Here is a 22,338-nt window from a genome sequence, read left to right as displayed (position 1 = left end):
ATGAATGGTGTAATTTCTAATTGATTTTAAATGGAGGCGCACCACAAGGTTATGTGTTGTCACCACTTATTTATTTCTTTTCCGTATATACCAATGAGTTATAAATTAAGAGCAATACAGCTTGTTTAAGTATGCAGATGATATGGTTTTGGTGCAACTCTGTTCTGAAAACCCTCTACGGAGTGAACAAATTTATTTTCAAAAATGTGGTTGTTCTTGAGAATTGGTGTAAATTGAGTGCTCTGCATATAAATGTAAAGAGGATAAAGGAAGTGATCTTCAGCTGCAATTCTGGCAAACATTACATTTACATTTATGCATTATGCATTACAAACAACATGTGTTAAAGGAACTAGTTACATGAGCAGGTTGTTGAGACTGTGGACAGTTTTAAATATATGGGAACATACCTGGATACAAGTTTTACTTTTGGTGAAACTGTGGATAATTTTTTAAAGAAAGCAAGCCACAGGTTGTTCCTCAAGCAGAAACTGAAGAGTTTTAATGTTAGCCAATCTGTTTTGGAAATGGTATATAAAAGTCATGCTGAGAGTATTTTGCAATTTAATATTACTGCTTGGTGTGACAATTTAGGAGTGAGAAGTTAAAACAAGTTACAAAGGATAGTAAGAATAGCAGAGAAAATAATAGGTCGCCAGCCAATGCAGCTTGAGGAACTGTACTTGGCAACTATATATAGGAAAGCATCAAGTGTTGTATCTGATTTTACACACCCACTTCATTCTGAATTTGTAATGCTCCCAATCTGAAAGAAGGTATAAGGTCTCCAAATATCTTTGGATGGTTTATAACCATTCCTTTGTACCAGTGGCAGTTATAATGATAAATGAAATGTAGGCAACTCTTTGTGGAGCTTTTATTTATTTAGTGTGTGTATGCTATGTGTGTTCTTTTGTATTATGCGTATAATTGTGTCGTATGAGAAGCCAAAGACAAATTTTCACAGTGGTGGACAATAAAGTTTAAACTAACAAATTTTGGGCTGTTGAACAAAAACACCCACCTACTGCCATTCTAACCCTTGGAAGAGCAAGGATACTTTTTCAATATAACACCGATTGGATTCATCTGAAAGAGTAATGTCAGACACGCCTAGGATGCGTAAATCTTTGGCTAATTTTCATTTTTGGGTGAACTATGCCTTTAATGCATGGAGGCGCCAGCGCGATCACTTGCATTTTTTTAAAAATAACAGTGGAAACACCTTAAAATACACCGCGATTTTTGCTCATAGAGATATGACTAATACATCATTTAGTACTGTAAAGGGTCTACTTTTATTTGAGTGCACTCACAATATCAACAAAACGTTGCTTTTGTAAAATAAATAAATAAACGGCGCTTTCTGCCGTTTCACAAAAATGAACCAAAACTCAGCGAATACTAGCATCACAGACATGACAAATATATCCATAGAAAGCTTTAAATGACTGCAAAATTAAATAATTCAATAATTTGCAAACAAAAACTCTTTCATTATGTAATCCGTAAAGACATGTCCAGTGAGGAGATGGCAAGTCAGGATTGTCAACTTCATCTTTGCAACACCGAGCGTGGAATAAAATAGGCTAGGTATAGTCTAAACATTACTGGCACTTTATGGTTTAGTATTTACTACTGTTATTAGTTGACTAGAAAAATCTTTGGTCATGGGCAGCCCGTTTTAATCCAGTCCTTTTTTCTTCTATAACTCTTCCAGCTGCGCTGAAAGGGTTACTCCGCCCCAAAATGAAAGCTTCGTTAATCGCAATGCGCTGTTTGTGTTCAAATCAAAGAGTAAATAGACGTAGAAGACGTATCCGTGTGGACACAGAAGTGCGTACGCTATTTGCGTGCAGCGATACTCTCCAAAATGGCGCTACTGTGATACTACAGTGCCGAATTTGTTGAATAAAGTCGTTATTTTTGTTTTCTTTCCGTACAAAAAGTATTCTCGTTGCTTCACAATGTTACGGTTGAACCACTGATGGCAGATGGACTATTCTGACGATGTCTTTCAGAATTGCTGTGTCTTGACAGTGTAATGGCAGTCAATGGGACAGTCACAAACCTCCCAGGTTTCAACCAAAATATCTTAAATTGTGTTCCAAAGACAAACAAAGCTTTTATGGGTTTGGAACGACATGGGGGTAAGTGATTAATGACAACATTTTCATTTTGGGGTGGAGTAACCTTTGAAGGCGCGCTCACTTCTATGGTGGGGACACTAAACACCATCTGGGCCGGTCTTGACAGTTGTGGTAGTGTATGGTCTGGTGTTGTTTCCACTAGCGCATTATGATTAACATCGGTGTTGCACAGGCATTTGACGCAGAGTGAGAATGGTCTGAATATTCTTTTGAAGTAATAATTTGTCCCTGCTCTGATCACATGTAAGTGGCTTCTCTCCGGTGTGAATCTTCATGTGTTTTTTAAGGTTTCCTCTTCTGGTGAAGCTCTTTCCACATTGTTGGCAGGTGAAAGGTTTCTCTCCAGTATGAATACTCTCGTGGGCATCGAGGTGTTGTTTATGTTTAAAACTTTTTCCACATTGAGAACATGTGTAAGGTTTATCTCCACTGTGACTTGTCACATGGTATTTAAAGTTTGGTTTTCGGTTGAAGTTTTTTCCACACAGTTTGCAGGTGTAAGGCTTCACTCCAGTGTGAATTCTCACGTGGTCTTTAAGGGTTCTTCTTTGAGAGAAGCTCTTTCCACATTGTTGGCACGTGAAAGGTTTCTCTTCTGTATGCATTTGCATGTGGTCATCGAGCTGTTGTTTATATGTAAAACTTTTTCCACATTGAGAACATGTGTACGGTCTCTCTCCAGTGTGAATTCTCATGTGGTTTTGAAGTATTGGTTTTTGAATGAAGCTCTTTCCACACAGTTTGCACGTGAAAGGTCTCTCTCCGGTATGAATCCTCATGTGGTCAATGAGGTGTTGTTTACATGTAAAACTTTTTCCACATTGAGAACATGTGTACGGTCTCTCTCCAGTGTGAATTCTCATGTGGCTTTTAAGGTTTGTTTTTTGAATGAAGCCCTTTCCACACAGTTTGCACGTGAAAGGTCTCTCTCCGGTGTGAATTCTCATGTGGCCTTTAAGGGTTCCTTTTCTGTTGAAACTTTTCCCGCACTGTTGGCAGGTGAAAGGTTTCTCTCCAGTATGAATTCTCATGTGGTCATCGAGGTGTTGTTTATGTTTAAAACTTTTTCCACATTGAGAACATGTGAAAGGTTTCTCTCCAGTGTGAATTCTCATGTGGCCTTTAAGGGTTCCTTTTCTATTGAAACTTTTCCCGCACTGTTGGCAGGTGAAATGACTTCCATTTGCTGTCTTCTGAGCTCTTTTTTGTGAAGTCTTTTCAGTATGTGAACAACTAAATGAATTTTCTCCAGTCATGAAATCATATTTCTCATGCTGAACATTATCTTCCTTTTCATGGAGTTCTTGACTCTCCTCTTTCAGTGTCATCAGGTCTAATGCAAAAACGACAAATCCAGATTAACATTATTTTTAAATGGCACAAAGAACAAACATCAAAACCAACAACATGTAGATCTTATACACACTAAGCTATTAAAAGGAGGTGATCTTAAAACTTCTTCCCATTATTCAAAGTGATGATGATAAAAAAGAGCCAAGTTTATGGTGTAATCTTATAATATTCAATACATCAGAACTTGGTAGACATAATTATTATATTTTTAGACATTATTAAACAGATTAATTAATAGATAAGACCATATTTAGTAAACACAAATATATAATCATGTCATATACAATTTGATATTTTAAAAAGTAAAAAAAATTAAAAAAAAAGCTAAATTTTTAGATAAAAATGGGACAAATAATTACATAATCATGTAGTCCTACTTTAAGCAAATTAATTAAAGATTCATCCCATCCAGGTAACTGCTGCAGAACTGTGAAAAATACAAAAAGACTAATAATAATAATTATAATCAAATTTAAAATAAAAAGGTTGCAAGTTCCCATACTTGAGCATGTGTTCTAATGGCTCCCTTCTAGGAGCACCCTCAAGGTGAAATTCAGTAAACACCTTATTGATGATGTATATTTTGTACAGGCAAGCAGATGAAGCCAGAATATAAACACAATGTGCAAAGTTTCACATTAAATGGTTTACCATAGAAAAAGAAAACCCTGAACCATTAAGCAGACTTATATTCATATTCCGGCCTCATCTGCTTGCCTGAGTAAACTATGCATCCTTAATATAGACATTACTGAATTTGGTATTGTAATATATTAAATATATTAAGGCACTTTAAGTGTTTTCACAACGTTTTGTCGTACTGTTTAATGATTGAAATATTGCCGCGAGTGCTTAATATGGATTGCAAACGGCCAAAACTTGCATTTCGTTCACATACCTTTGTTTTATTCTTTTGAGAGGTGATCTAAATATTTGCTGCTGTGAAACAGATGGAAAATTGACAGGCTTGTGCTGCAGTTCTATGGATGTTTTGCCCGTTTTATTATTTTTTTTTTTATGGTGCCATGAATGGGTGTCCCATATTTTGCCTCACTGAAGGTGGCAACCCTTACACAATGTGACCCGCTCCATGTCAAAAAAACATTTCTAATTAGGGATGCACAATATTATCAGACAATAATAATGATAACTTATCTCAAAGCTTCAATGTACTGTCAAAAAAACCTTCATTACTGTTTAATTCTTACAAATAAGTTCTTGTTAAAAACTAACCAAAATTAGGAATATTTAGCTTAATTTCTGCACAGGAGAGATTTGGTGTTGTTTCCAAACAAAAGGAAATGAGTTATTTTCCAATATCATGCATCCCTGTTTCTAATTACAAAACTCATATGACATTCTTCTAAAATATCATATCTTTCTGTAGAGTATGAGTATATAATAAGGATCAAATGAGTGAGTTCAGCTTTGAGAATGAAAACTAACCTGTTTGTTCCTCAGGATCTTCCTGTTTGACTCTGAATGTTTCTTCACTCTCCTCTTTAATAAACTCCATCTTTGTTTGTTCCTCAGTATCTTCATGCTTGACTCTGAATGTTTCTTCACTCTCCTCTTTAATAAACTTTATCTTAGTTTGTTCCTCAGTATCTTCATGTTTGAGTCTGAACATTTCTTCAATCATCATGTCTTCACTCTCCAGTATAATAAACGCCATCTTTATAACAGTGTTACATAGATCTGTAAGAGATGAATCACAGATTCCTTAAGTTATCATCAACACTGATCTTACATAAGCAAGTTCCCTATTAACTACAGAGCATTTTTTTATATTTCCAGGTAATAATTAAGTATCTTTATACATAGCCACGGGAACGTATTTTGAGGTGGGGGGGGGGTAACGAGTAATGCGAGAAGACTGACATATGTTAGCGGATTCAAAACCGTTACTTTTGTTAATAAAACATTCATTTCTTTGTTTAATATAAGTGAGTGTCTTATTTGGGTTACAACGAAAGGCTATATCCATCTTATTCATTTTGTTAATAAAAGTTAGATATTTAAAGCTGCAGGCCGTTGCCTCTGTCTCCACCTTCAATTGCAGTTCCATGCATTATCTTGCTTGCGTGGGATGCGAGTCGGCACGGCTTCAGCGCGGATGAATGTAATGTTTAGAGGTGAATGTGTGGCAGTCAGTCACTGTACCGGTGTGGAGACTGTACTTAGGAATCACAGAGTCTTGCCTACGTCTTGGAATGTATGACCCAAATAAGAATTTTCACCGGATGTTGTCATCTGAACAATAAATAACAAGTCTGCCACGTTTGTTCTGACCAACTGAGGGAAAAAAAAGGGCAGCGGCTATTTACACCAGTGCAAATAGCATATTTTTTTAGTGACAGATGCTATTTACACTATGTTGAAATAGCAAGATTTTCTGCTATTTATACTACTTGTTGCAAATAGCAGCAATTATCTGCACCTCAGTATTGTAGTGCATTATAAAACAGTACGCAATAATAACGTACTGAGTGTAAATTATAATTTTAATTCAAATTTAGTAAATGGATGCCACCTTATTGGAACAATAAAGCCCTCCCTACACCTACCCTAACCCTACCGATACTTTATTTTCAACTTTTTGATTATTTCCTTAATTTTTATTGAAAATAAATGCCTTTCTGATGCGATATTAGATTTGAAAAGGGAGAAAAAAAATGTTTGGCAAAAGGTGGGCTCGAGCTCGGGTCGATCGCGTCAAAAAGCATGCGCCTTACCATCTACGCCACTGAAACTGATCAGCTGAGAGAGTCGCTTTGACATCACGAGCCACTGAATCGTTCGTAACGATAACAGCACATTACATAACGACTGAATGGAATTTGGTCTCGTATGTACTACAGACAATGCATGATTTGCGATGCATGACAGCCACATGGGGGGTAACATTGCAGAATTACTAAAGGAGGCCGTCACTGAATGGGGTTTGGAAGAGAAGCATCCCGTGATTGTAACAGACAATGCATCAAATATGAATGTCGCAGTTGGACTTGCAGACATGACCCACGTGCGGTGTTTCGCACACAGCCTGAATCTCGCCTCACAGAAAGCACTCAAACTGCCAGCTGTGGAGCGACGACTTGGCAGGATCAGACGCGTTACAAGCTTTTTCAGACGCAGCACCATTGCCAGCCACTAAAACTAAAACAAGACCTGCTGCAGCTACCAAAACACAGGTCCATCACAGATGTTGTAACAAGGTTGAATAGCTTTGACATGATAGAAAAATTTTTAGAACAACAACCAGCCAGCTATGCAGCTCTACTTTCATCAGAGGTCAGAAAGAGTGAAAAGGATGTCTTCACACTGAATGAGACTGACATCACATGTGCTGAGGAAGTTCTCAAGGCACTGAAGACAATGAAGAATGCCACATTGGTAATGTCAGAAGAGAGCATGCCCACTCTTTCTGTCATTGCACCACTTTATTCAAAGCTTGTTACGGGCACAGAAGAAAGCCTGGATGATACAAAGACAGCAAAGGACATCAAGGCTGCCATAGCGCAAGATCTGGGAAAGAGATATGCCGATGAGGGGGGGACACTGTGCATGGCATCAGCTCTGGATCCAAGATTTAAGGATCTACCTTTTCTTTCTGAAACAGAGATCAAAGAGACCTACTCCAGAATGACTGATGCTGTGGTGGCTGCCATAAAGAAGCAACAGAATGCAAGTAAATCAATACATTAATAAATTAGGCTACTTATTTTCTTTACATACATTAACATTGTTAGTGGTGTTAATTTAGTTGTAATACATAGTTGTACTCGGATCATTTACAAAATAGCAATATGCAGTAGTATCGTATCGCCAGATTCTTGCCGATACACAGCCCTAGTGCCATGCTCGAATTTCTCGCGAAAACCTACCCGTAGCACTCAAATTAGAAAACATTATTATAAGCTAACCGTTGTAAATCGGGCTAAAGAAAGATGATAGTTTTGAACACTGGCTGGTTATGTATAAGGGCTGTGCAATTAATCATGTGATTCTCATGCGCATCTCGTCAGTAAAGCCGGTTCCTTGAATAGCAGTAAATCTCCATCTCCTGTTTTCAAATGGAGCGGCGTTTAATACACAGAGCCGTACACAATATCATGTTCATGATCACAGAAGAAACGCATTCGATTATGAACGCAATATTGTGTAGCTTTACTTTCTTTACTGACGAGATGCGCATGCGATTAATTGCACTGCACTATTATGTACTTTCTCAAATATTGATTTCAGGTCATTTTTAACCAAAAAAGTTATGGACTGCAGCTTTAATATAGTTTAATGTAAGGTGAAATCTATATTTGTGTTAAATGAGGGTAAAACATATCTTTATTCATTTTGTTAAAAGTTCCAAGATTAATATAGGCAAGCTGTACTATTTTATTGTAGACTATACACTGTTATTTTTTTCAATAATAAAATGTAGTAAAATATAAAATGTAGCTTTCCTGTAGCTCAAATAGTAGCGCATGGCGCTAGCAACACCAAGATCATGGGTTCGATTCCCAGGGAAAGCAAGAGCTGATAAAATGTAAAAACTGTAACTTGAATGCAATGTAAGTCACTTTGGATAAAAGCGTCTGCTAAATGCATAAAAAAATAAAAAAATGTAATAATAATGAGCCATAAGCATTCGTTTAAAGTAAGGTGAAAATCCAAAACCGTTTCATGTATTTGTGTTACAACGCAGGTACATCAGTCTGTTATTAAAAGCTGTATGTTTAACATAAGCAACTTCGTCATCGTAGCATTGGGGACCATTTACACAGAATGTGTCTTTGCGTCTAAAAACGCAATCTTCATGTCTTCACTCTCCACTTTAATAAACGCCATCTTTATAACAGCGTCACATCGATCTGTAAGAGATTCCTAAAGTTATCAACAACACCGATCTTATATAAGGAAGTGCTCTCAATTCCCTATTAACTATAGAGCATTGTTGCTCCTCATCTCCTCATCAGGTGTTACTCCTCATCTATCATTGTTAGGAGAGAATGATGTTCAGTTTCTAAATATAAGATGCATTAAGAAGTTTATTAGAAACACTTAAACTATTAGTGAAGTTATAGTTCTGAGACACAATACCTACGATATCCCTTTATGTCTGTAGGATCTCAGAAGAGAAGATCAGGAGTCTGAGTGAATGTTCAGCAGGTTCTTGATTGAGATGGTACTGTGTGGCGCTGCAGTCATCAAGACTGACTAAAGCACTGAATCACTGAAGTTTAAACAGATTTCAGGAGGCCATCAGCAGAATATAAAGGATGTAAGCAGTTACAGGAATTTGCCCAGATTTTCAGCAACTCTAATCTATAATCTAAAAGTTATTGAGATTATTGGAACATGTCTATTAAAGGTGCCATTGAATGGAAAACTGTCTTTACCTTGGCATAGTTGAATAATAAGAGTTCTGTGCATGGAAATGACATACAGTGAGCCTCAAACACCATAGTTTCCTCCTCCTTATGTAAATCTTGTGAATAAAAAAGACCACTGAAAAACAGGCGAATCAGAACATAACACTGACTGTGACGTAACAGTCAGGATCACTACGCCCCCAACATTTGCATAAACCCAACCATGTTCAGGGATGGGTTGGTGTCTGTATTCAGAAAGGCACTGAAAGCAAATAATGCGTGCCACTAAAGGGACATGGTTAGCTCCTTGTGAGCGGTAGCCTGTTACAGTACATAAGATTTCACTTACCACATAAACAGAGTAAGGAGAGATGAGGATGATGGAGAATTAATTACAGATCCTGAGCACCACTGACAAGCATCTGATCTTGTGAAATGTGTGGTAAGTACTGCAGCTCCAGTATACACAGAGTATGTGCTATCACGAATCTCGAAAGTGAAACAATAACGCGATCGACCGATCGTTCAAAAGCAGTTTAAATCGTGAAGTCGTGGCCTAATGGTTAGAGAGTCGGACTTGTAATCCAAAGGTTGCGGGTTTGAGTCTCGGGCCGGCAGGGATTGTAGGTGGGGGGAGTGAATGTCCAGCGCTCTCTCCACCCTCAATACCACGACTGAGGTGCCCTTGAGCAAGACACCGAACCCCCAACTGCTCCCCGGGCGCCGCAGCATAAATGGCTGCCCACTGCTCCGGGTGTGTGTTCACGGTGTGTGTGTGTGTGTGTGTGTGGTCACTGCTGTGTGTGTGTGTGTGTGTTCACTGCTGTGTGTGTGTGTGTGTGTGTGTGTGTGTTCACTGCTGTGTGTGTGTGTGTGTGTGTTCACTGCTGTGTGTGTGTGTTCACTGCTGTGTGTGTGTGTGTGTGTTCACTGCTGTGTGTGTGTGTGTGTGTGTGTTCACTGCTGTGTGTGTGTGTGTGTGTGTGTGTGTGTGTTCACTGCTGTGTGTGTGTGTGTGTGTGTGCGTGTGTTCACTGCTGTGTGTGTGTGTGTGTGTGTGTGTGTTCACTGCTGTGTGTGTGTGCACGTTGGATGGGTTAAATGCAGAGCACGAATTCCGAGTATGGGTCACCATACTTGGCTGAATGTCACTTCCCTTCACTTCAAATGCCTCTCGTATTAATAACGGCTCCCTGATGCTTGCATTTATATGCAGTATAATTACCCGACGATATAACTGTGAGAGAAAAATATAAAATTTCCTCCCTGTGTTTCCTTCTTGCTGTGAGCTACTGAAATGAGCAGTACTGTGAAACAGCCAATCAGAGCAGAGCTCAACATTGAGCCGCACTGTGAAACAGCCAATCAGAGCAGAGCTCATTATTATTCATGACCCTTCCAAATAATAACAAACTGTTTCATTCTGGGGAGAAATCCTAGGGTTTTAAATCGACATGTAAAACCATTTAAAGCCATATATCTTCTATGTAGATATCAGAGAACAATTTCAAATATTGTATCAATGCATTCTATGGCAACTTTAAGAAATCATCGTAAAAATTAAAATAGTATAAAATAGCAATACATTTAATGTAATTCTGTCTTCAATGCTGTTTGTTGTTCTGTAGAGTCAGAGTAGCTTTTCAGCTCCTAACAGCCTGTACACACTGAAACGAAACAGGTGACAGCCCAAAACTACCGTTCTGTCATTAATTACTGACCCTCATGTCAAGCTTCGTTCATCTTCACAAAACAAATTAAGATATTTTAGCTCTCCGACCCTCCAGAAGATACTACCACGATCAAAGCACAGAAACTTAGCATCGGTAAAACAGCCCATGCGCGCGCTTTCTACTGAACATGAACGAGTATTGATCTAAACTCTTTAAACATCTGAATAAAGAAAAGAAAAAGCGCTCACCTTTCTTCAGCCGAACCACAGACGCGCGGCGCAGCCTTATGACGTCACACCGCCACACCAAAATAAAAGTCTTTTTTTTTTTTCAAAACCTGGCACTATTAGAGTTAGAAGTAGATGCCTGTCATTTCCCTTGCTACCTGAAATCAAAGAAGTACATTTCAAAACAATTAATGGCATTTACCCATGAATTTGTAAACATATGGCAGCTCGAGACAAACCAGTCATCTTAGTTATTAATAAACGAGCTTTATTCCTCAAAACATGTGCTGCTTCACCTGCGAACAGAGCAAAGACACGCAAATAAGTGTAAAGCTAGATGTGAGCTGCTAGATGCTCATGTTAGGTGATTGTGTTGAGATGTTTGAAACGGATTCGCTGCATGCTAATCTGAGAAAGGGCTGTGGAGCAGATGATCTTCTTCTTCTTCTTCTTCTTTGGTGTTTATTGGCGGTTGGCGAGCAGATGATCTGGTTGTGTTTGTGTGGTTTGACTGCTCTCTGAAGAACCCCAGCTGGGCGAGCATCACATACGGGGTGTTTCTCTGCATCGACTGCAAATGCATCTACTTCCTGTCTGAAGTATGACGAAACAAGTTACAGCAATTTTGGGTAGTTTTAATAAAACTGTTGTTATAATACTAATACTGGTAATATAATGTAATATTTTCTTTGTTGTTGTACCCGATCCGTACCAGAAATAGTCGTGGCCTAATGGTTAGAGTCAGACTCATAACCCAAAGGTCGTGGGTTCGAGTCTCGGGCCGGCAGGGATTGCAGGTGGGGGAGTGAATGCCCAATACCACGACTGAGGTGCCAAAAACAAAAATGTTTCCATGTCATCTTGAGACTGAAATATAATCAAAAAGTCATCCTTTGCTTCAGGGAATTCACTGCCCAGGGCCTTCCTGAGTGCATTTTGTTGATCTTCACCGTTCATCTGCAGAAATGCAGGCTCTGTCACCTCTCTCTGTGATTGTGTACCCAGTACCAAGCTGTATGAAGGTCTCTCACAACGGTTGGCTGCTGCGCCTGGTGAAGAACAGTATTATAAAATATAAATATGTAATGGCACAAACAAATGAACCCTTAAATGCATACATCAGGACCCGTATTCATAAAGATTATAAGAATACTTTTAGAGAGCTCCTAATTTAGCTTAATGTCTTACTAGGAGTCTTATCTTAAAAGTGATTTAGGACCAATCTGAGAGCAACTCTGAGCGAGGAAAAGGCAAAAATCTTAGTGAGGAGGCGGGGCTTACCCCATTGCTAGCTATGACACAGTCTTCAGAAGACTGTGATTGGTTGGTTGTCAAGAAGGAAATAAAAGAGCGCTTTTAAGAGTAGGGTATATTATTAGCCTTCACTTGTAATTTTTCCTGATTTACCGTACTCTCTCTCTCTCTCTCACACAAACACATTATATATGTATATATATTTTTTATTTACCATGCTGTCATACTTAACGTATTTTATAGGAAATGAACAGAGACATAATAAGAGCTGTAACAGACCCAGATCATCACTGCTGCATAGTTGCATTTTCCTTCTACATTTCAAAAGGTAACGAAATATGCTTTATTTTATTCTTCTGTAATTGTTCTTAAAATATCAAGAGAGCTAGAGATCCATCCGTGCTGGATATATAGGTCCGGGTCACTAAAGACCCCGAATATGTAATAATGGCTGGCGAAACATTCTTACCATCAGCATGCAGATGCCACAGGAATTCCCTGTAGACTGTTGAGCAAAACACTGGAAAAGGAAATGTGCATCCACGGTTAGTTTTAAAAACAACTGCTGGCTTGTTTAAACATGTATACATAAATGTATACATAAAACCAAGCATTTATCATTATGGTATGAGACTTTAGGACTTTTGTCAACCTTGAATTGGGAACACGCACAAAAGAGTGGATAGCAGAGTTTCTGTGGTTGAGAAAAAAAATATAAATAAAATAAAGTTACAAATCCTTCCCTTGCGGGTCAATTGACCTGCATATGAATGAATGAAGTTTCTGAAATTTACTACATTAGATCAAATATATGTATTTTTTAATGTAGTAAAAAAAAGTTTTCAGAAACTTCATTCATTCCTCTGTGGGTTTTTGAGCTCCAGGGTCACATATATAAAATCTGACACAATCCACAGAAGATGCATACCCAACCGAAAGGGCTGAGACTACAGAATATCCCCAATGCATCAACAACTCGCATACCCAACACACACACACACACACACACACACACACACACACTCAAACATTATAACATGAATGATGTTAATGCTAGGAAATCACTGTCATTTTGCCTGTTTTTGCCTGTTAAATTTGAGTCCTGTGGTGGACACCAGTGAGTTTATAGCATATTAATAGTTTTAAATATATATTTGATATTTATTACATATTTATGAAATTGAATGTTAAGATTAAAATTCAGTTTTTGTTGCAAAATATATATTTTTTGTTTAAATCTATTTGACTGCATAAAAAAAAAGCAGATTTGAGCTTCAAATTGGACTAAGTTTATATGTTTCACTTGTTTTGCACAGTTAAGAATCTCCATAGGATCCTATAGGCCCTTCTAGTAGCAGTAACCATAAAATGCTAATTTGTGTCTCTTTTTTACGTTTAAATTAGCTTTACACAATTCCATCATTTTAAACATACCTCAAGGTCTCTTCCTGTTTATTCAGTCCAGGATCCTTGGTCAATGGAGGTTTCAATGTGTCTGGCATTGCAAGGAAAACACAAAATACATAATGTGTAATTAAATGATCAGTTCTGTAGCCTGAGAACGAGGCTCCTTGTGGAAATTGTAACCAAATAACACGCCTGGAACAAGGCCGATGAATTAATTATCTTTAGTCTCAACCTAAATATGGTTCTGTAGGTCTCGTCTCCATAACCATCAGGGTGAAGAGAATCAAGAAAACTCTCTCCCTCTTAGCTACAAACAAAACCTGCAATCGATGGGTATTTTGTTAATATCCATGAAAATCGATCTCACCTCATACCTGTTGAATTTGGAAATATTACAACTAGAAAGATGAAAAGAAGCTCAACACAGAGCAGATAGTGATCAGCATCATCCGCCTGCCGGCTCCAAGCTGGAAATAGCATGATATCCTTGGACCTCACCGTTTCCTAATAGCATTGTGACAAAATAATACGCACGCACAAACATAGCATACTTTTGTGCCTATTCCCAATAGAACTCTTTCTCGGTTGATAAGTACATGATAGCAAAAACTTACTATGCACTGGGTCCACATTTTTGTCTTTCCAGGTGGGAACAGCATAGAGGTCCACAATGTGATCATTCTTTCCCTTATTGGAAAGAATATAAGTTATTAAACATGCATACATGCAAATGAATACTTTTAAAAGAAGATAATATTATAAAATACATGTGTTTGTGCAGCTTCTTCCACAATCTTGAGGCAGGCATTTCCGATCTGAAATTAATTGCAGAACGATTAGATCCCTGTGAAAGCTGCCATGTGTAACATTATGCATTATCTAGGAATTAGGTTTTTTTTGGCCAGTAAATTAAGACACTAAACATATGCACATTAGATTCCATGCACTGGCTTAAACCCAGGCTCCAGAAGTCTTCTCGTGCGAGGCGTGTAATCGTATTGTTCATACTTGATAACTTACATTCATAGTCATGAATACATGTTTTAAACAGTTATGACAAGCTGACCCTTTGACGATAGTGGCCACCCCTTTGGAAGAGATGCTGGCCACAGTATATGGTCCTTGGTGCTGACTTGTAAATGTGTCTCCTGTCCGTCGTTTCTTGGGGTCCCTTGAGAGCAGAACATCATCACCGGCCTGAACTGAACATACTCGCACAAACTTGCGCTTGCGATTTAGGAATGACTTCTGTTGCATGCTCTGTGCTCTCTCTATGTTGTGAAGAACCTACAAAAAAAGAACAGTACCCAAAATTAAAACTATATTCTTTTATAAAAATAAAATACACGCACATAACTTATGAGTAAAACAAACATTTATAAAAGGTTCCCAAATCAAACTTTCCTACTTCAAAGGCCAGACTAAAATGTGTCTTCAACTGAGACCTAAAAACCTGTATATATAGACGGAGGCTAATTGTGGACCTACTACGGAAAAGGCACGGTCACCTATTAACTTCTTTTTGAAACGAGGGACCGTCAACAGCGACTGATTTACTGATCTAAGTGATCTAGTGTGAGACCCTAATATAATTTGGATTTTTAATAATAATTCAGTTTTTAATTATTAAATTGATTCAAATCAGCTTAATGCCAAGTCTTTTTTTCCTTCGACTATAGTTAACTACAGTTAATTTATTAGACTATAAACAGAAGAAATTATCATTTGGTGGATTATTAAAAAATATTGAATAAAATCATCTGTAGATCTTTTATAGATTAAAAAAATATATAATGAATTCCAATGTATTTGTCTATTCATATAACGGTTGCCTGAACCAGAATAACAGATGGTATTTATTTATATTTTATTAGTATCCATTTACATTGCGTAATATATCTTGACATTTTGTCCCATGCTATAGCTATCACTATGTCAATATTTGCAATTTAGAGAGTGCTCTGTAAGTAATGTACATATTTCACACTTTTGAAAGTGTTATTTGGAGGGAGTCATATATACATTTCAGGAGTGTTAAATTTGACTCGAATTGAGTTCATTGTTCATTGTGTGGTCTGTGTTAAAATGGTAAAAAAAAAAAATATATATATAAAATTTTACAAAAATCTTTTTCCCTGCACCAAAAAGTCTTCACATTCAGTGTTTTTAATACGTATAAAGAACATGTTCTTACAACAATTGAAACGTAATGTCAGCAAATCAATGCAAAGGCACAAAATACATATTCTTTTTTGATCCATATGTATCCTGAATGTGATTGGGTTTATAGTGCTTACATTTATCTGCTTAAACAACAGCATCTCATTCATTACATCAGCGCTGAATGTATGTTAATGCTCACTGAACGAAGTCTGTGCCAGTGGTGTTTGGACCTCCTTGGAGTAGTCTCTTTCTTTTTTCAACACGACAAGATGTGGTTCTCTGCAGTTTTCGGAGACGCAAAAGTATCACAGTCCGTATGGTTTACAGGGTCAATAAAGGGTCACAGTAAAACAGGACACTGAAGAGAGCTTTCTACTGATTGTGAAAAACACCTGGAGAAAGATGCCCATGGTTTCTGATCATCGTGTGACCATTCCATAGATCTGATGATGTCTACATATCGCAAGTGTCACAGCTCAGGTCCAGCATCTCTGGATTTTGTGAAGAAAATTGTGAAAATACTTCAAATAGAGAATGGATCCTGAAGTGTATAAAGAAATGGTCAACTTCATTCAAACAATGAGTATCCTGATTCTGCAACTAAGTCAGAAACTATTTCAGGAAGTCCTTCATGGTGAGTTTCTTATTACTATTGTTTTAAAAGTGTACTTTTGAATCTGAATTTTACAAAAAAGGGAAATGAATGGGTTTTATACATTCTATACATGCACAAAGCAGAAAGAAATGTAACTACTTGCTCCAATGTGACATTCAAAATATACTTGTTTTGCAAACACAGTCAAACACTTAAATTATTATCTGCCTAATATGTTGCTAACCCCTTCCTGAATATATTTAGTAGTTAAATATAACGACTTCACATCTCGTGGCCAGAACATAAGGATGTCGTTTCCTCGACAAAATGAAGATGAAATCAAATTAATTGTCATTAGGATTCAGTTTAATTTAATAAATTAAATGGTTAAATCACTCTGCCACCATTTAGATTTGATCTACAAATGATTTATGAGTTTGACAGATCTTTCCAATCTTGTCATTTTAAGATCAAGATGCTTGAGTTTGTCTTTGATTGAAAATATCACAAATGCTCTGTAGTTTATCAGGAATTGAAAACACTTCACAGACTAGATATAAAGCTAATCTGTATTAATAACTTTGGGCTTTTGATTGCTCTGCAGTTTATTTACATTTGTTTTTAATGTAAATCCGGTGCTTTTGGCTAAAAAGACTTTTATTTTGGTGTGGCGATGTGACGTCATCAGGCTGCGCGCGCTCCCGCGTCTGTGATTCTGCTGAAGAAAGGTGTGCGCTTTTAATCATTTCAAGTGTTTAGAAATCAATACAACTCGTTTAAAGAATGTATATAACACTGTGAAATGAATTATTGCCAAATGTAACACTTTAATGCTTTATCTATCCGTCTGACATTAATGAAGGATATTTTGTAAGCAGTGATGGAGAAACCGAGTCATTTGAATCAATTGCTTCAATGATTCACTGTTTTGAATCACTCTAAAACACAAACATGTGAAATCAATTTGACAGACCAGCTGCAAATAATTACATTAAAGTGGAAACTATATAACCTACAAATCAGAAAATACCAAATACTAATGTGATCTTTGTATATAGGCTGTATATGACTTCTGTCATTTAATTAATTTGAGTGCTGGTTTTTGTGTTTTATTATATTTGTATTATTTGATTTGATTTAAGGCCATTATCTCTCTGACCAGTGCACTGACTGAACTGAGGAATTTGATTGAGATTTCTTTTAATTAAATCTTAAACAGGACAACGTGTCCAAAAACAGAAAACACTGAAGCGACAGATCCACGTGATGCACTGTTATAAAGAGGAGAGTGAAGACATGAAGATTGTAGAAAGGGAACTGTATTGCACTAATTACTAATACGATGCCAACCGTTTCAGAGGGTCGATTACCACATCTTGATGTCCAATGACTACGAGAGTAATGAAGAGCAGGTAGACTTACTATGTTGTACTATTTTACTTTAATAAGGTTGAATAACAAATCAAATACAATGTGTACATATGTACAGTCAAAGGATCACATAAATGTAAATAAAATGTACATATGAAGAGCGTAGGCCTACGCAAAATAATAAACAAATACACAATGAATTATTTCAACAGAGTTGAATTTCAAGGATACAGCTGGTCTGTGATTCGTCAGTGAAAATAATTATTACAAGAGTCCGTGTTAGTCTCTTCGAAATGCAACCTATCAGTGATGTGAAGCTGTCGTCTCAGACCCTCAGATGAATGATGAATCCTCTGTGACAATAAATGCAAGTAGACCTAGGATGTGTATCACTCGATGTATGACTCTCAAATGTGGTTCTACAATAAACAAATAAGGTAATCAGTAACAGAAAATTGTATAGATATGCCATTAACACGGCAGACCCGCTGAGATGTTACAACTCTATAATGGTTGATTAAGTAACTTATGCCATTATTAACATACACACAATCAGGTAACCACACTCTCGCATAACATAAATTATAATGTAGCAGCCATACATCAAGCTGAACAGTGAATACGTGACAATAATAATATAATGAATACTCAAATGTAACTCACAATCTTCAATGACGCACATTCAAGAATCGTCACCAAGGAAACTTCAGCACAAAGTTTAATACCATCCGTTGCCAATGAAGACCACAAAGATTCTTTCCTGCAGTTCACAAAGTGAAGGCGCTGCAGAAAGAGATTTTAATTGGTCTTATATTACTGCCTTTCAGGGAAGATTGCAGGACTTGAACTTCCCTCAGGATCCAAACCGAAAAAACGATCCGCTCTCGCGCGCGCGCTGAGGTAAGCCACGCCTCCACATTCAAATCAATGACCAACATAATAGCGGCACAGCCCTTATAATAAATGAACATAAACTGAACATGGGCTTTTTTACAAAGATTGAAGAAGCATTCAGAGTCGAACATCAAGATACTGAGGAACAAACAGGTTGGTTTTCATTCTCAAAGCTGAACTCAAATCAAACGTTAATGTTTTTGAGTGACAAACTGAAAAATAAGGAAGTTCTAAGCGGCCATGTATTGTTATTTTTTTATTTCTTGTTTTTTCGTGATCACGACTTAATTTTCACGACTTAACAAAAGTAGTTTTCTCGTGATCTCAACTTAATTTTCTCATGTTGTTAATGCAGCCTAACAATCCTTTAACGGATTTGAATTATAGAAATGCGATAGTGTGTTATGTGTAAACCAGGTTAAAGAAATGGGTCTTTAATCTAGATTTAAACTGTCTGCTTCCAGAACAGTGTTAGGTAGATTGTTCCAGAGTTTGGGAGCTAAATAGGAAAAGGATCTGTCGCCCGCAGTTGATTTTGATATTCTAGGTGTTATCAAATGGCCAGAGTTTTGAGATCGCAGCAGACATGAAGGACTAAAGTGGGATAAGAGTTCACTCAAATAATGAGGTGCCAAACCATTCAGGGCCTTATAGGTAATTAGCAAGATCTTAACATGTATACGATGTTTAATAGGGAGCCAGTGCAGTGTTGACAGAACCAGGCTAATGTGGCCATACTTCCTGGTTCTAGTAAGAACTCTAGATGCTGCATTTTGGACCATCTGGAGTTTATTAAACGTGCAGAAAAACCACCCAATAAAGCATTACAATAATCTAACCTCGAGGTCATGAACGCATGAATTAATGTTTCTGCATTTGACGTTGAGAACATAGGTCGTAATTTAGATATATTTTTAAGATGGAAAAATGCAGTTTTACAAATGTTAGAAACATGCACACTACAAATGGGCTACATCGTTGTAAATGAGAAACAATTACATTAATATTAACCAGACAAACTGAACACTTTCAACTAAATACAGATGCCACACAAAATCTATATTATAAAGTGCATCAAGTAAAAAAAGAATTATAAAACTGAAATAGTATGTAATAAAAAAAATTAAAGGCCATCAAATAAATGCCTAGTTCTTTCATGAAACTAGATGGCGCAGGCTAATGGGTTCTTAACGTAACATGATATTCACAAACGACTTTGCACAAGCTGATTGGTCCATGTTGCATACGCAGCCAGTGAGCTTGCTGCTTTACATTTAAATGCCTGGTTTGCTTCCATTTGAGATTCCTGCAGTGCGCTTTTAGAGTTTCTCTGAAACCCTCCTCCTTTCCCAGCTCCACCTGTATAGATCTGCTATGGGTTATTTTGTTATTTGTGCAGCAGCATGTCTTAAATACTCACAGCACCGTATGCATTGGCAGTAACAAGTTCTTGTACAGAAATATTCATAACTCGATTTGTTTACTTTTCCACTGTTTATGTTCACTTAAGAGATAACTGATTGCATTTAAGTGAAAAGTCACCAAGAAGGGCATTTTGACATTTTTGAGTGTATTTCTCCATTTAAGTGCACACCCTATGCAGTAGTCTGTTGCACACCATCTCAGATCACATGCAAGGAAAGGCACCATGCTTTAAATAACTGGTTGCAGCATCGTGGTTTCATAATTGTTGGAAGCCGAAATAATAAAATGAAAGTAAGATTCTACTGACTATAGTGGAGTCCCCTGCTGGTTTCGCAGCTTGTATACTTTGCGTATAGTGAGGACCAGCACTTCTTTTGTTTCAGACTAAACTTAGCAAATGCTGGCCAATTACTGCTTATTCTCTGTCCTCCATACTAAGATGATGCAGACAGTGGTCCGTGTAACTAGTAAGTGCTCCAGCTGCTGCATTAAACTGATGTTAACTTGTATTTGTCTCTTTTCACCTCAGACTTGATGGCACTGAAAGAAGAGAGTCAAAAACTGAATGAAACTCAAGAGAAAGATCAAAATGAACAACAGCATTATTTCAAAACTGAAGAAAACTCAATTAGTTGCTCACAGACTGAAAAGACTTCCTCACCCAAAAAAACACAAAGTACAAACCTTAATTCCCACATGAGAATGCATACTGGAGAGAGCTCTTTCATCTGCCAACAGTGTGGACAAATGTTCAAACAGAAAGGAAGTCTTACACTGCACATGAAGTTTCACATTGAAAAGAAACCATTAATATGTCTTCAGTGTGGAAAGTGTTTTACACGGAAACAGTTCCTTAATGCCCACTTGAGAATTCACACTGGAGAAAAACCTTACACCTGCAAACTGTGTGGAAAGAGTTTCACACAAAAAAGCAACCTTAATGCCCACATAAAACGTCACACTGGAGAGAAACCTTGCACCTGCAAACTGTGTGGGAAGAGTTTCTCAAACGGATATTTCAAGGCTCACATGAAAATTCACACTGAAAAGAAGCCATCAATATGCCCTCTGTGTGGAAAGAGTTTTACTGAGAAAAAACTCCTTAATGCCCACATGATCATTCACAATGGAGAGAAACCTTTCACCTGCGAACTGTGTGGGAAGCGTTTCAGACATAAAGGAAGCCTTAAGATTCACATGAGGATTCACACTGGAGAGAGACCATTCATATGTGTTCAGTGTGGAAAGGGTTTTACACAGAAAAATATCCTTATTGGCCACATTAGAGTTCACACTGGAGAGAAGCCTTTCACCTGTCCTCAGTGTGGAAAGAGTTTCGCGATTAAAAGAAACTTACAGGCTCACATAAGAAGTCACACTGGAGAGAACCCATTCTCATGTGATCGGTGTGGAAGGAGTTTCAGATATAAAGAAAACCTTAATTATCACATCAGTGTTCACTCAAGAGAGAACCGTTTTAAATGTCATCAGTGCAAAATGAGTTTCGCAGACACACATCACCTTCAGGATCATGTTAAAATTCACATCGGACTAAAGCCTTTCATGTGCCATCACTGTGGGAAGAGTTGCTCAAAAGGAGGACACCTCAAGGATCACTTGAGAACTCACACTGGAGAGAAACCTTTCACCTGCGGACAGTGTGGAAAGACTTTCAGTGCTAAAGGAAGCCTAAAGACTCACATGAGGATTCACACTGGAGAGAGACCTTATAAGTGTCCTCAGTGTGAGAAGAGTTTCAGAAGTCAAAGCAGCATGAAACGTCATTTGCAAACTCATTCTGGAAAGAAATTGCAGTTTTCCTCAGTGTGACGAGGTTTAGAAACAGGAGCGATTTCTACAGTCATTTAAAGGATTAGTTCATTTTTAAAAAAACGTTTGCTGATAATTTACTCACCCCCATGTCATCCAAGATGTCCATGTCTTTCTTTCTTCAGTCAAAAAGAAATTAAGGTTTTTGATGAAAACATTTATCCATATAATGGACTTCAATGGGACCCAAACGGTTCAAGGTCCAAATGACAGTTTCAGTGCAGCTTCAAAGGGCTTTAAACGATACCAGACGATGAATAAGGGTGTTATCTAGCGAAACGATCGGTCATTTCAAAAATAAATAAAAAAAGTTTAAGTTTTATAAGCACAAATGCTCGCCTTGCTCTGTTCTGTGATGCGCGTTCGTGACGTCACGTAATACGCAATTACGTGGAAAAGGTCACGGTTGAGGTAGGCGGAAGTACCGAGTCAGTAGGCTTTTTAATATTAAAACACCCAGGATACGCACACGAAATGGGCATTTTAAACCATAAACTGACACAAAGACATTTGAATATGTGTATATGGTCCTCCTTCCGCACATTTGTAAACACTGACTCGGTACTTCCGCCTAAGTCAACCGTGACCTTTTCAACGTAATTGCGTATTACGTGACGTCATGAA

General features: G+C 37.6%; 2 protein-coding genes across 2 annotated transcripts in view; one reads left to right on the top strand and one right to left on the bottom strand.

The window, feature by feature from the left end:
- Window positions 1-1,284: 1,284 nt before the first annotated feature.
- On the bottom strand, window positions 1,285-10,830 carry LOC306861632 (uncharacterized protein). Its single transcript, XM_079404016.1, has 3 exons — window positions 10,797-10,830; window positions 4,950-5,201; window positions 1,285-3,483 (listed from the first exon to the last, which is right to left on the bottom strand). The coding sequence occupies exons 2-3, from the start codon at window positions 5,176-5,178 to the stop codon at window positions 2,303-2,305; spliced, it is 1,410 nt and encodes a 469-aa protein (XP_079260142.1). The 5' UTR covers window positions 5,179-5,201; window positions 10,797-10,830; the 3' UTR covers window positions 1,285-2,302.
- Window positions 10,831-16,866: 6,036 nt separating this feature from the next.
- The window catches only part of LOC306861634 (uncharacterized protein), a 51,070-nt gene continuing 45,598 nt past the window's right edge, over window positions 16,867-22,338 (top strand). Inside the window, exons 1-4 of the mRNA XM_079404018.1 lie at window positions 16,867-16,922; window positions 17,414-17,499; window positions 18,564-18,612; window positions 20,414-21,760. Of these exons, the coding sequence (XP_079260144.1) occupies window positions 17,461-17,499; window positions 18,564-18,612; window positions 20,414-21,714 (1,389 nt within the window). The 5' untranslated portion in view covers window positions 16,867-16,922; window positions 17,414-17,460 and the 3' untranslated portion in view covers window positions 21,715-21,760. The remainder of the gene's footprint in view (window positions 16,923-17,413; window positions 17,500-18,563; window positions 18,613-20,413; window positions 21,761-22,338) is intronic.

The sequence above is a fragment of the Barbus barbus genome (genome assembly GCF_936440315.1).
Source record: "Barbus barbus genome assembly, chromosome: 42".
NCBI lineage: Eukaryota > Metazoa > Chordata > Actinopteri > Cypriniformes > Cyprinidae > Barbus > Barbus barbus.
The sequence above is the reverse complement of the archived record's forward strand: the minus strand, read 5'-3'. Positions and strand labels throughout refer to the sequence as shown.